We start from the raw sequence: 12,852 nt of genomic DNA, 5'->3' as shown, positions 1-12,852 counted from the left end.
GAGAGCTGAAGCAGGGCAAGGCATCGCCTCATCTGGGAAGCGCAAGGGGGAAGGGAATCCCTTTTCCTAGCCAGGGGAACTGAGACACACAACACCTGGAAAATCGGGTAACTCCCACCCCAATACTGCGCTTTAAGCAAACGGGCACACCAGGAGATTATATCCCACACCTGGCCAGGAGGGTCCCACACCCACGGAGCCTTCCTCATTGCCAGCACAGCAGTCTGCTATCTAACAGCAAGGCAGCAGCAAGGCTGGGGTAGGGGCGCCCGCCATTGCTGAGGCTTAAGTAGGTAAACAAAGCCCTGGGAAGATCGAACTGGGTGGAGCTCACAGCAGTTCAAGGAGGCCTGCCAGTCTCTGTAGACTCCACCTCTGGGGACAGGGCACAGCTAAACAACAAAGAAAAGCAGCAGAAACCTCTGCAGACACCTCTGCAGACTCTGTCTGACAGCTTTGAAGACAGCGGTGGATCTCCCAACACGGAGGTTGAGATCTGAGGACAGACAGACTGCCTGCTCAAGTGGGTCCCTGATCCCTGAGTAGCCTAACTGGGAGACATCCTCCACTAAGGGCAGACCAACACCCCACACCTCATACGGTGGAGTACACCCCTGAGAGGAAGCTTCCAAAGCAAGAATCAGACAGGTACACTTGCTGTTCAGCAGTATTCTATCTTCTGCAGCCTCTGCTGCTGACACCCAGGCAAACAGGGTCTGGAGTGGACCTCAGGCAATCTCCAACAGACCTACAGCTGAGGGTCCTGACTGTTAGAAGGAAAACTAACAAACAGGAAGGACACCCACACCAAAACTCCATCAGTATGTCACCATCATCAAAGACCAGAGGCAGATAAAACCACAAAGATGGGGAAAAAGCAGGGCAGAAAAGCTGGAAATTCAAATAAGAGCGCATCTCCCCCTCCAAAGGAACGCAGCTCATCGCCAGCAACGGATCAAAGCTGGACGGAGAATGACTTTGACGAGATGAGAGAAGGCTTCAGTCCATCAGACTTCTCAGAGCTAAAGGAGGAATTACGTACCCAGCGCAAAGAAACTAAAAATCTTGAAAAAAGAGTGGAAGAACTGATAACCAGAATACTTAATGCCGAGAAGGCCATAAACAAACGGACAGAGATGAAAACCATGACACGAGAAATATGTGACAAATGCACAAGCTTCAGTAACCGACTCGATCAACTGGAAAAAGAGTATCAGCGATTGAGGATCAAATGAATGAAATGAAGTGAGAAGAGAAATCTAAAGAAAAAAGAAGAAAAAGAAATGAACAAAGCCTGCAAGAAGTATGGGATTATGTAAAAAGACCAAATCTACGTCTGATTGGGGTGCCTAAAAGTGAGGGGGAAAATGGAACCAAGTTGGAAAACACTCTTCAGGATATCATCCAGGAGAACTTCCCCAACCTAGAAGGGCAGGCCAACATTCAAATTCAGGAAATACAGAGAACGCCACAAAGATACTCCTCGAGAAGAGCAACTCCAAGACACATAATTGCCAGATTCACCAAAGTTGAAATGAAGGAAAAAATCTTAAGGGCAGCCAGAGAGAAAGATCGGGTTACCCACAAAGGGAAGCCCATCAGACTAACAGCAGATCTCTCAGCAGAAGCTCTACAAGCCAGAAGAGAGTGGGGGCCAATATTCAACATTCTTAAAGAATTTTAAACCCAGAATTTCATATCCAGCCAAACTAAGTTTCATAAGTGAAGGAGAAATAAAATCCTTTACAGATAAGCAAATGCTTAGAGATTTTGTCACCACCAGGCCTGCCTTACAAGAGACCCTGAAGGAAGCACTAAACATGGAAAGGAACAACAGGTACCAGCCATTGCAAAAACATGCCAAAATGTAAAGATCATTGAGGCTAGGAAGAAACTGCATCAACTAACGAGCAAAATAACCAGTTAATATCATAATGGCAGGATCAAGTTTGCACATAACAATATTAACCTTAAATGTAAATGGACTAAATGCTCCAATTAAAAGACACAGACTGGCAAACTGGATAAAGAGTCAAGACCCATCAGTCTGCTGTCTTCAGGAGACCCATCTTACATGCAGAGACATACATAGGCTCAAAATAAAGGGATGGAGGAAGAAGATCTACCAAGCAAATGGGGAACAAAAAAAAGCAGGGGTTGCAATACTAGTCTCTGATAAAACAGACTTTAAACCATCAAAGATAAAAAGAGACAAAGAAGGCCATTACATAATGGTAAAGGGATCAATTCAACAGGAAGAGCTAACTATCATAAATATATATGCACCCAATACAGGAGCACCCAGATTCATACAGCAAGTCTTTAGAGACTTACAAAGAGACTTAGACTCCCATACAATAATAATGGGAGACTTCAACACCCCACTGGCAACATTAGACAGATCAACGAGACAGAAAGTAAACAAGGATATCCAGGAATTGAACTCATCTCTGCAGCAAGCAGACCTAATAGACATCTACAGAACTCTCCACCCCAAATCAACAGAATATACATTCTTTTCAGCAACACATCCCACTTATTCCAAAATTGACCACATAATTGGAAGTAAAGCACTCCTCAGCAAATGTACAAGAACAGAAATTACAACGAACTGTCTCTCAGACCACAGTGCAATCAAACTAGAACTAGGGACTAAGAAACTCCATCAAAACCGCTCAACTACATGGAAACTGAATAACCTGCTCCTGAATTACTGGGTACACAACGAAATGAAGGCAGAAATAAAGATGTTCTTTGAAACCAAGGAGAACACAGATACAACATACCAGAATCTCTGGGACACATTTAAAGCAGTGTGTAGAGGGAAATTTATAGCACTAAATGCCCACAAGAGAAAGCTGGAAAGATCTAAAGTTGACACTCTAACATCACAATTAAAAGAACTAGAGAAGCAAGAGCAAACACATTCCAAAGCTAGCAGAAGGCAAGAAATAACTAAGATCAGAGCAAAACTGAAGGAGATAGAGACACAAAAAACCCTCCAAAAAATCAATGAATCCAGGAGTTGGTTTTTTGAAAAGATCAACAAAATTGATAGACCACTAGCAAGACTAATAAAGAAGAAAAGAGAGAAGAATCAAATAGACACAATAAAAAATGATAAAGGGGATATCACCAACGAACCCACAGAAATACAAACTACCATCAGAGAATACTATAAACACCTCTACGCAAATAAACTAGAAAATCTAGAAGAAATGGATAATTTCCTGGACACTTACACTCTCCCAAGACTAAACCAGGAAGAAGCTGAATCCCTGAATAGACCAATAGTAGGCTCTGAAATTGAGGCAATAATAGCCTACCAACCAAAAAAAGTCCAGGACCAGATGGATTCACAGCTGAATTCTACCAGAGGTACAAAGAGGAGCTGGTACCATTCCTTCTGAAACTATTCCAATCAATAGAAAAAGAGGAAATCCTCCCTAACTCATTTTATGAGGCCAACATCATCCTGATACCAAAGCCTGGCAGAGACACAACAAAAAAAGAGAATTTTAGACCAATATCCCTGATGAACATCAATGCAAAAATCCTCAATAAAATACTGGCAAACCGGATCCAGCACCACATCAAAAAGCTTACCCACCATGATCAAGTTGGCTTCATCCCTGGGATGCAAGGCTGGTTCAACATATGCAAATCAATAAACATAATCCAGCATATAAACAGAACCAAAGACAAAAACCACATGATTATCTCAATAGACGCAGAAAAGGCCTTTGACAAAATTCAACACCCCTTCATGCTAAAAACTCTCAATAAATTCGGTATTGATGGAACGTATCTCAAAATCATAAGAGCTATTTATGACAAACCCACAGCCAATATCATACTGAATGGGCAAAAACTGGAAAAATTCCCTTTGAAAACTGGCACAAGACAGGGATGCCCTCTCTCACCACTCCTATTCAACATAGTGTTGGAAGTTCTGGCTAGGGCAATCAGGCAAGAGAAAGAAATAAAGGGTATTCAGTTAGGAAAAGAAGAAGTCAAATTGTCCCTGTCTGCAGATGGCATGATTGTATATTTAGAAAACCCCATTGTCTCAGCCCAAAATCTCCTTAAGCTGATAAGAAACTTCAGCAAAGTCTCAGGATACAAAATTAATGTGCAAAAATCATAAGCATTCTTATACACCAGTAACAGACAGAGAGCCAAATCAGGAATGAACTTCCATTCACAATTGCTTCAAAGAGAATAAAATACCTAAGAATCCAACTTACAAGGGATGTAAAGGACCTTTTCAAGGAGAACTACAAACCACTGCTCAGTGAAATAAAAGAGGACATAAACAAATGGAAGAACATATCATGCTCATGGATAGGAAGAATCAATATCGTGAAAATGGCCACACTGCCCAAGGTAATTTATAGATTCAATGCCATCCCCATCAAGCTACCAATGAGTTTCTTCACAGAATTGGAAAAAACTGCTTTAAAGTTCATATGGAACCAAAAAAGAGCCCGCATCTCCAAGACAATCCTAAGTCAAAAGAACAAAGCTGGAGGCATCACACTACCTGACTTCAAACTATACTACAAGGCTACAGTAACCAAAACAGCATGGTACTGGTACCAAAACAGAGATATAGACCAATGGAACAGAACAGAGTCCTCAGAAATAATACCACACCATCTACAGCCATCTGATCTTTGATAAACCTGAGAAAAACAAGACATGGGGAAAGGATTCCCTATTTAATAAATGGTGCTGGGAAAATTGGCTAGCCATAAGTAGAAAGCTGAAACTGGATCTTTTCCTTACTCCTTATACGAAAATTAATTCAAGATGGATTAGAGACTTAAATGTTAGACCTAATACCATAAAAACCCTAGAAGAAAACCTAGGTAATACCATTCAGGACATAGGCATGGGCAAGGACTTCATGTCTAAAACACCAAAAGCAATGGCAACAAAAGCCAAAATTGACAAATGGGATCTCATTAAACTAAAGAGCTTCTGCACAGCAAAATAAACTACCATCAGAGTGAACAGGCAACCTACAGAATGGGAGAAAATTTTTGCAATCTACTCATTAGACAAAGGGCTAATATCTAGAACCTACAAAGAACTCAAACAAATTTACAAGAAAAAAACAACCCCATCAAAAAGTGGGCAAAGGATATGAACAGACATTTCTCAAAAGAGGACATTCATACAGCCAACAGACACATGAAAAAATGCTCATCATCACTGGCCATCAGAGAAATGCAAATCAAAACCACAATGAGATACCATCTCACACCAGTTAGAATGGCAATCATTAAGAAGTCAGGAAACAACAGCTGCTGGAGAGGATGTGGAGAAATACCAACACTTTTACACTGTTGGTGGGACTGTAAACTAGTTCAACCATTATGGAAAACAGTATGGCGATTCCTCAAGGATCTAGAACTAGAAGTACCATATGACCCAGCCATCCCATTACTGGGTATATACCCAAAGGATTATAAATCATGCTGCTATAAAGACACATGCACATGTATGTTTATTGCGGCACTACTCACAATAGCAACGACTTGGAATCAACCCCAATGTCCATCAGTGACAGACTGGATTAAGAAAATGTGGCACATATACACCATGGAATACTATGCAGCCATAAAAAAGGATGAGTTTGTGTCCTTTGTAGGGACATGGATGCAGCTGGAAACCATCATTCTCAGCAAACGATCTGAAGAACAGAAAACCAAACACCGCATGTTCTCACTCATAGGTGGGAACTGAACAATAAGATCACTTGGACTCGGAAAGGGTAACATCACACACCGGGGCCTATCACGGGGAGGGGGGAGGGGGGAGGGGGGAGGGATTGCACTGGGAGTTATACCTGATGTAAATGATGAGTTGATGGGTGCAGCACAGCAACATGGCACAAGTATACATATGTAACAAACATGCACGTTATGCACATGTACCCTAGAACTTAAATAAAAAAAAAACTTACCCAAATATTTTATTTGCATAACAAGTTTATTTCTTTTAAAAGGCATATAGACAATAAACAAAGTAAATATTTAACCAGATCTTAACTTCTGTACTAGAATTGTTCCGTTAAGTTCTAGTCTGTAAACACTTGTAGTTCAATAATCATCATCTTCATCAGAGTCCATTACTTTTCTCCTGTTGAACTGGGAGGAAAATTAAGTGAGTGTCAGAACCTTTCTAATAAAGAGTAACTCACATTTTCTGAGAAAAGAACATTTCTACCAATTTTAGCAAGACATTTGTGTCTTTAAAGCAACTTAGTGTGAACTGAAAGGGTGGGAATGGAGTCAAGAGCCTATAAAAATTGGAACCCTCCCCCAACAGATTCAGCCTTTCTCTCCCAACTTTCACGTGTTATAAAAGGAAAATGTCTCTGGGCTGAAAAATGTGTGGTAGATGTATATTCAACACTAATCTTTAAAGTATCCATCTTTTCATTTGCCACGAGCATCTGGGGACACTTACTTTCACTGTTGTCGTCTTTTCTGTTTGTTGGCTTACTTTTTTAAGGATTTCTATTAAACCTTGTTCTGATACCTAGGAGAACCAGAAAAGATAAAGAAAAACAGTACTTTTTTAAACAAAGAATTTACCTCTGCAGATGGAATCACTTTGTAGTCTTTTTGAGGTGTGGGGAAAGAGCTCAGGAGGGAAGGAGTGGTAAGGAAGGAGGTTGAAACTACTGGTTATAACTATTGGATTAAGCTCCAAATAAAATTTGCTCTGCTATTCCTCATTTGAGGAGGGGGAAGTATCCATAAAATTGCTTCCTCAGGAAAACTGAAAGCTAACAGATATTTAGGAACACCTTTATCATCACCAGCTGAGTGTGACAACCACATATACCACTGTGTTTGGTGTCAGGAATACAGACACACCACTTCTGCCCGAGAAGCTTAAACATCCCCTTGAAGGAGGTAAGTCACACTCGGAAATGATCAGCCTAACCAGCTCCCCACACCCCCCCCCCACACACACACATACACAAGCAGTTCTCAGTGTAAGGGGTTAAGGGGACAGGACTGATTCAGTTAGGCTGTGGTGGCGGCAGAGGGCTTCTCAGGGCAGGTGGGGCTCATCTGGATCTCAAAGGTCAGGTTTGTCAGAACATACCCCTCATGGCATTACAGCAACACACAGAACATATCCAAGGGATCTTAGCACCTTCTCATCTGCAAAACACACCTTCTACTTACACTGGTAGTATTTTAATTGGTGTTACTGAGAAAGCTTGTTTCCAGTGCAGGGGCAATTGAAGCTAGCTGACCCTAACAGTCACAGACACCAACAAGGTTCCAGAGCAACGCCAGGAAAGCAGCAAAGCAGAGGAATTTAGGAAAGGCAATTAATTCTCAGGTAGGTATGACTATTCTCTCCAATTTCTTCTAAGAGTCAGCAAGAATTCTGTAATCCAGTGAAGATGCAGCTGACCTTCTGAAGCCATGTTTTGATAAAGCAGGTAAAGTTCCTCAAGGCAGTCTAAGCTTACCTTCTCACTCAGTTGTCCATATCTTGCCATCTGTATGAGGTAATTCTCCACTGCTTTAGTTTTTTCAGGCTTTACAAGTGCTAAGTTACTTACTAAAAAGAAAAAATACATATGCAAAAACCATTAAAATCAAATGCACTTACGTTATACCTTAAAACTATGCATTGCCATTTCCAAAGCACTTCACAAGCTTGTTTCTCAACCAGTGTAGGGCAAGACAGTATTGTTACTCCTCTTAAAAGTGAGAAAACTGAAGTTCAGCTATGCCAATCTCCACATGGGCATGTGGGGGGTAGTGGCCCAGCCAAGATGAAACTTGGGTTCTCAGATTCTAAGCACCATGCTTCCTGTTCCATTAAAATATATGACTGCCCTCTGGAAAGCGGTTTATCTATTACACATACATAATGGTGGTGATCCACCTGTGGCCACCTTTTCTACACTCAAACTGGGCTTCCAGTTAAAACACAGAAAATGCCAGTTTATTCTGATTGGCTCATTTTTTCTTTCTACAGGTTTTGGTTTATTATGATGAACTCTGAACATACACTAAAACTGACAACACATATAAAAAGTCCCTAAGTCCCCATCACCCATGTCAACTACCAGCAACATTTTGTGATTGGCCCTATGAGTTTCCTGTAAATCTTACCTAATATGCACCTGGAGAAAATCTTGGTAAGAGAAGTGACCTCGTACTTTTAATAGGGCTTAAAGTACAGTTCTCTAGGTTTATAAACTTCGCTCATTTCTTACAATCTCAAGTGTTTTCAGCCGAAGCAAATATGTCATCTAGTGATAAGAATAATGGCATATAGGCCGGGCGTGGTGGCTCAAGCCTGTAATCCCAGCACTTTGGGAGGCTGAGACGGGTGGATCACGAGGTCAGAAGATCGAGACCATCCTGGCGAACACGGTGAAACCCCGTTTCTACTAAAAACTACAAAAAACTAGCCGGGCGAGGTGGCGGGCGCCTGTAGTCCCAGCTACTCGGGAGGCTGAGGCAGGAGAATGGCGTGAACCCGGGAGGCGGAGCTTGCAGTGAGCTGAGATCCGGTCACTGCACTCCAGCCTGGGTGACAGAGCAAGACTCCGTTTCAAAAAAAAAAAAAAAAAAATGGCATATAATCACCCCATTCAACTAACTCAAGCTAACTTTATGGAAATGAAATCAAAGATGCTTACACCTGGCCCGGGCCGACTGATCCAGAACTTGGGCTAAGATACTGTTTCTCATTTCTGCTTCCCTACAACAAAAACATAGGTCAAGCACAATTAAAACAAAGCTGTCGGCATTCCCCTGGAACATACAAAAAAGAACTCATCCAGTGTCTCCACATGGGGCCTGCAGTATACACAGTGTTATGGTACTTGCTCTACACAAGGCTGCAGCTACATTTAAGTAGAATCCCCTTTTGCCCTCAAAGAACCAGCTTTATATTACACAGGTGAGAACCTACCAGGCTGGAAGGTGAGCTTTTTTCATCAGAGTGGAGCCTCAATTCAAACACCATCACCAACATTCTTAAGTACCTATTGCACGACAGGTGCTAGAAATTTATAGTGGGATTTCAGGCAATTAGAAGGACCAAGTGACTAATCTGTATCTTTTTTTTTTAAAGCTGAGATCCAGGAGGCTATGCTAAAGAGACACAGGTAACTGTGGCCAAGCTATAGCCAGATTCCATGTTTTTAGACTCTCAGTTCTATTTTTCTGGGTGGGGAAGGGGAATGAAATTATAACTTTACAACTATCCTCAATTCTTCCTACCTACCCAAAGAGAAAGTAGTTCATGTCCACAGGACAGTGGTCTCATGGACTTAAGTTTTTTTCTTTCAAATGAAATCCTTTAAGGAATCTAAAAACAAATGAGCACAGATACTTTGGCTCAACTGAGAGGGAGAGCTAGGGCTGGCTGTCTACTCACTATCTACTCCCAGTTCAGAGGCCCTTGGGTTCATGGAATGTGGCTTAAAGCTCATTTCCATAGGCCACTTCTTTACTGCAGCCCTGCCACAAACTTTAAGAGATGGGGTCTAGGCCGGGCATGGTGGCTCACGCCTATAATCTCAGCACTTTGGGAGGCCGAGGTGGGTGGATCACTTGTCAGGAGTTTGAGACCAGCCTGGCCAACATAGTGAAACCCCGTCTCTACTAAAAATGCAAAAATTAGCCGGGCATGGTGGCAGGTGCCTGTAATCCCAGCTACTTGGGAGGTGGAGGCAGGAAAATCGCTTGAACCTCGGAGGCAGAGGTTACAGTGAGCCAAGACTGTGCCACTACACTCCAGGCTGTGTGACGGAGCAAGACTCCATCTCAAAAAAAAAAAAAAAGGGGGGGGGTGTCTCACTCTGTTCATGCTGGAGTACAGTGGTGCAATCACAGCTCACAGCAGCTACGATCAGCTCACCTGTCCTCAAGTGATTCTTCCACCTCGGCCTCCTGAGTAGCTGGGTCTACAGGTTTCAGTCACCGCACCTGGCCTGCCACAAACCATTATATCACAGAACCCTAAGATGCCATCAACTGTAAGATGCACCATGGTTTTACATATCTCTAAAAATGAAAAAAAAAAAAAAAAAAAACCCCACCCTACAAATGAGAGGTCTAACAGAGACCTCCATTCAAACTGGGGTATCTTGGGAGGCTGAGGTGGGAGGATCACTCGAAGCCAGGAGTTTGAGACTAGCCTGGGTGATATAGCGAGGCTATAAAAAAAAAAAGTTTAAAAGAATTAGCCAGGCATGGTGGTGCACGCCTGTAGTCTCAGCTCCTCAGGAGGCTGAGGTGGGAGGATCACTTGAGCCCAGGAGGAGTTTGAGGCTGCAGTGAGTTCTGATCCCACCACTGGAGTATCAAAGAGCAACATTCTCAGTACAAGGTAAAGAAGAAATAAATCTGCCACACAGTAAGAGGCAGTACAAAAGCTTGCATGCACCTGGCCCTGAGTGAAGAAGAAAAAAGTTCAGTCTTACAGGGTTGGTGTCTGAATTCACACTACTAGGGACGAGGCAAGGGAAAACCTCAAGCAGAGAACTTAACTTTCAGTGGTCTCAAAAATGGACTCAAGTGGTGGCAGTCTAAAGTAAATCCCCTCTGGAAGAATCTGGGGCAAGAGCAATCCGTTATAAAAGACATCCTGATTTCAGATATGTTTAAAGATGTACATGGTAGAATCAATGGAATTCGCATCGTTTTACTTCCTATCACTACTCCAGATGCTTCTTACCATCTGTCTTCTCCCGAACCCTCCCTGCCTTCCTATTTCTGTAGACCCAGCACAGTGCCTGACCCAGAGTAGGTGCTCTATCAATATTTGTTGGAGAGGAGTTAGAAGGTGGGGAAGGGGAAATGGAGAATTGTCCAGTAACCTCAGGGTTTCAGTTTTGCAAGATGAAAACATTCTAGAGTGTGAACACTACTGAAGCACACACTTAAAAATGGTTGAGATGGTGAAATTTTAACCACAATTTAAAAACAGTAGCATAAGGTAATCACATACTCATTCAATAAACCTGCCACAGAATCAATTACCTGCATCTGTCTCAGGTGTTCTGCCCTGTGTTGGGATAAAACAGTCAGAATAGTTTAACAGTTAACACTTATTGAGCACTTACTAAGTGAGGCACCGGACTCACGTCACCCCCACATCCAGGGAAACTGCCACAGCTGCCTATTATCAGGCTCATTTTAAGGTACTCACAGTTTGGCAGAGAAACATCAACCAGTAATTGCAATACAAGGTCTGAGGTGGAGCTGCACACGTGTTTATTTAACTAATAATAATGAAGATACCCTGCGGATGATTTTGGCCAAATCACCATTCCAGCAAAACAAAAAATCTGAGTCACACACCTGCTTAAAATAACTAAAGCAAAAGAAAAAAAAGTTCAGGTTTCCAGCCCATACCTGTGCTTTGCTTCCTGTTGGGCCGCATCGCCAGGATCCTGGAAAAAAAAAAATTTAATTTAATACAGAAATTTCATGGGGGGGGAGGGGAAAAAGGAACGGTTCCGTTGTTTCCTGTACATCACAGTCTCTTGCAGTGGTAGAAACAACTCCCCAAATAATGAAGAAACTGGGCCTCATAGAAATCAATGAACTAGTTTCCACTTACAACGTTTTGATGAGCGTCTAAAATCACAACCTCACAGAACGCTTTGGAATACAGAGTACCCTGGGGAGGGGAATCCCTGTATTACGAAACCGTGTTTTACGTGTAGGGATAATTTCTGTAAAATAAAACGGGCCTCGGTATTAGGGACAACGGTAACTCAAAAGACTGCGCCCTCCGTCCCTAAGGTCCCCGTCCCTCTCTCTATCAGAAACGCCTCTCCGGGCGTCTGATCCATCCAAGCTTCCCGGGCGGCCCCTCCCTGTCATCCCGGCGGGGCGAGCGTTCCTCTGACCCCGCCGCGCGCTCAGCACCGGGAACACAGCGGACCCTCAATACCTGTCAGCTAAACTTGGGTCAGAACAACTGAATTCCGGAAAAACTGAATTCGGTCCGGCTACTGCTGGTTCCAAAAGCTGAGATTGTGCTTGGATCCAGGCCCGCCAGGACGAGCCCGCTCCAGGCCAGGGGACCCCACACCCCAACGCCCGGGCACGTGGCGGCCCCCGCCGCCAGCCTCCCGTGCCCCTCGCGACGGAGAAAGCGGGGAGGCCACCTCGGAGCCGGCCACGAGGCCGCCAGGGCAGCGCCGGGGACCGGGCCCCGGGGGAGGCGCGCCCTCCACTCCGGGCGAGGGCGGCGCCCCGCGGGGGCCGGGCATGGCAGGGGCTGGCGCGCTCACCCCATGCTTGGCCTGCAGCTCGGCCAGCCTCTGTCTCCTCAGCGCCTCAAGCTCCTCGTCCGCCATGGTGCGGCGTCAGCGGTGGAGCAGCCACGGACACTCCCACAGCCCCTCGGCGCCAGCTCGGCCTTGACCACTGCGCAGGCGCCCGCGGGGCCCAGGCGTCACCAATCCAGCCCGGAGCCACGCCCCGCGCCGCTGCCAGGGCGCCAGGAGAGGCCAGATTCCCCGATCTCAGGCGATCGAGCTTGGGCGCACGGGGGGGCGGGGCCTGGGGAGGGGCCTCCGGGATCCACCTCCCACCCGTGATCGGCTCCTCTGCGTGCGGGGACACGGGCTGCGCTGGGGGCGGGTGCTGCGCTTGGGGAAGGTTAAAACCTAGAAATGTGGCATTGACAAGTATAATAATTATGGGTACAATGTGCCGGTGACCTAGAAAGCTAGGCGCATATTATCTATTTATAGATGGGGAACCAGGGGCGCAGGAAGGCTGAGTGGGATGATGGAAATGTCCTAAAGCTGGATCGTGGCGGTTGCTGCGCGGCTCCTCGGTG

At 44.5% G+C, this 12,852-nt stretch overlaps 1 protein-coding gene across 3 annotated transcripts; it reads right to left on the bottom strand.

The window, feature by feature from the left end:
• Positions 1-5,978: 5,978 nt before the first annotated feature.
• PDCD5 (programmed cell death 5) lies at positions 5,979-12,436 on the bottom strand. 3 transcript variants are annotated; one of them, XM_005588737.4, is made up of 6 exons: positions 12,299-12,436; positions 11,412-11,449; positions 8,687-8,748; positions 7,502-7,593; positions 6,478-6,549; positions 5,979-6,155 (listed from the first exon to the last, which is right to left on the bottom strand). In XM_005588737.4, the coding sequence occupies exons 1-6, from the start codon at positions 12,362-12,364 to the stop codon at positions 6,108-6,110; spliced, it is 378 nt and encodes a 125-aa protein (XP_005588794.1). In that variant the 5' UTR covers positions 12,365-12,436; the 3' UTR covers positions 5,979-6,107. The 3 variants fall into 3 exon arrangements, with proteins under 3 accessions (XP_005588794.1, XP_073879169.1, XP_005588793.3); XM_074023068.1 differs by lacking the exon at positions 8,687-8,748; XM_005588736.5 differs by lacking the exons at positions 5,979-6,155; positions 6,478-6,549 and having other exon boundaries at positions 6,645-7,593.
• Between the last annotated feature and the right edge of the window lie 416 nt (positions 12,437-12,852).

The sequence above is a fragment of the Macaca fascicularis genome, chromosome 19 (genome assembly GCF_037993035.2).
Source record: "Macaca fascicularis isolate 582-1 chromosome 19, T2T-MFA8v1.1".
NCBI lineage: Eukaryota > Metazoa > Chordata > Mammalia > Primates > Cercopithecidae > Macaca > Macaca fascicularis.
The sequence above is the reverse complement of the archived record's forward strand: the minus strand, read 5'-3'. Positions and strand labels throughout refer to the sequence as shown.

Coding starts and splice junctions, on each gene's coding strand:
- PDCD5 (XM_005588736.5), bottom strand. CDS start 12,364: ATGGCGGACGAGGAGCTTGAGGCGCTGAGGAGACAGAGGCTGGCCGAG. Junction 11,450..12,298: donor AGCTGCAGGCCAAGCATGGG/GTGAGCGCGCCA, acceptor TTTTTTTTCCAG/GATCCTGGCGATGCGGCCCA. Junction 7,594..8,686: donor TCAGTCGGCCCGGGCCAGGT/GTAAGCATCTTT, acceptor TTTTCTTTTTAG/TAAGTAACTTAGCACTTGTA.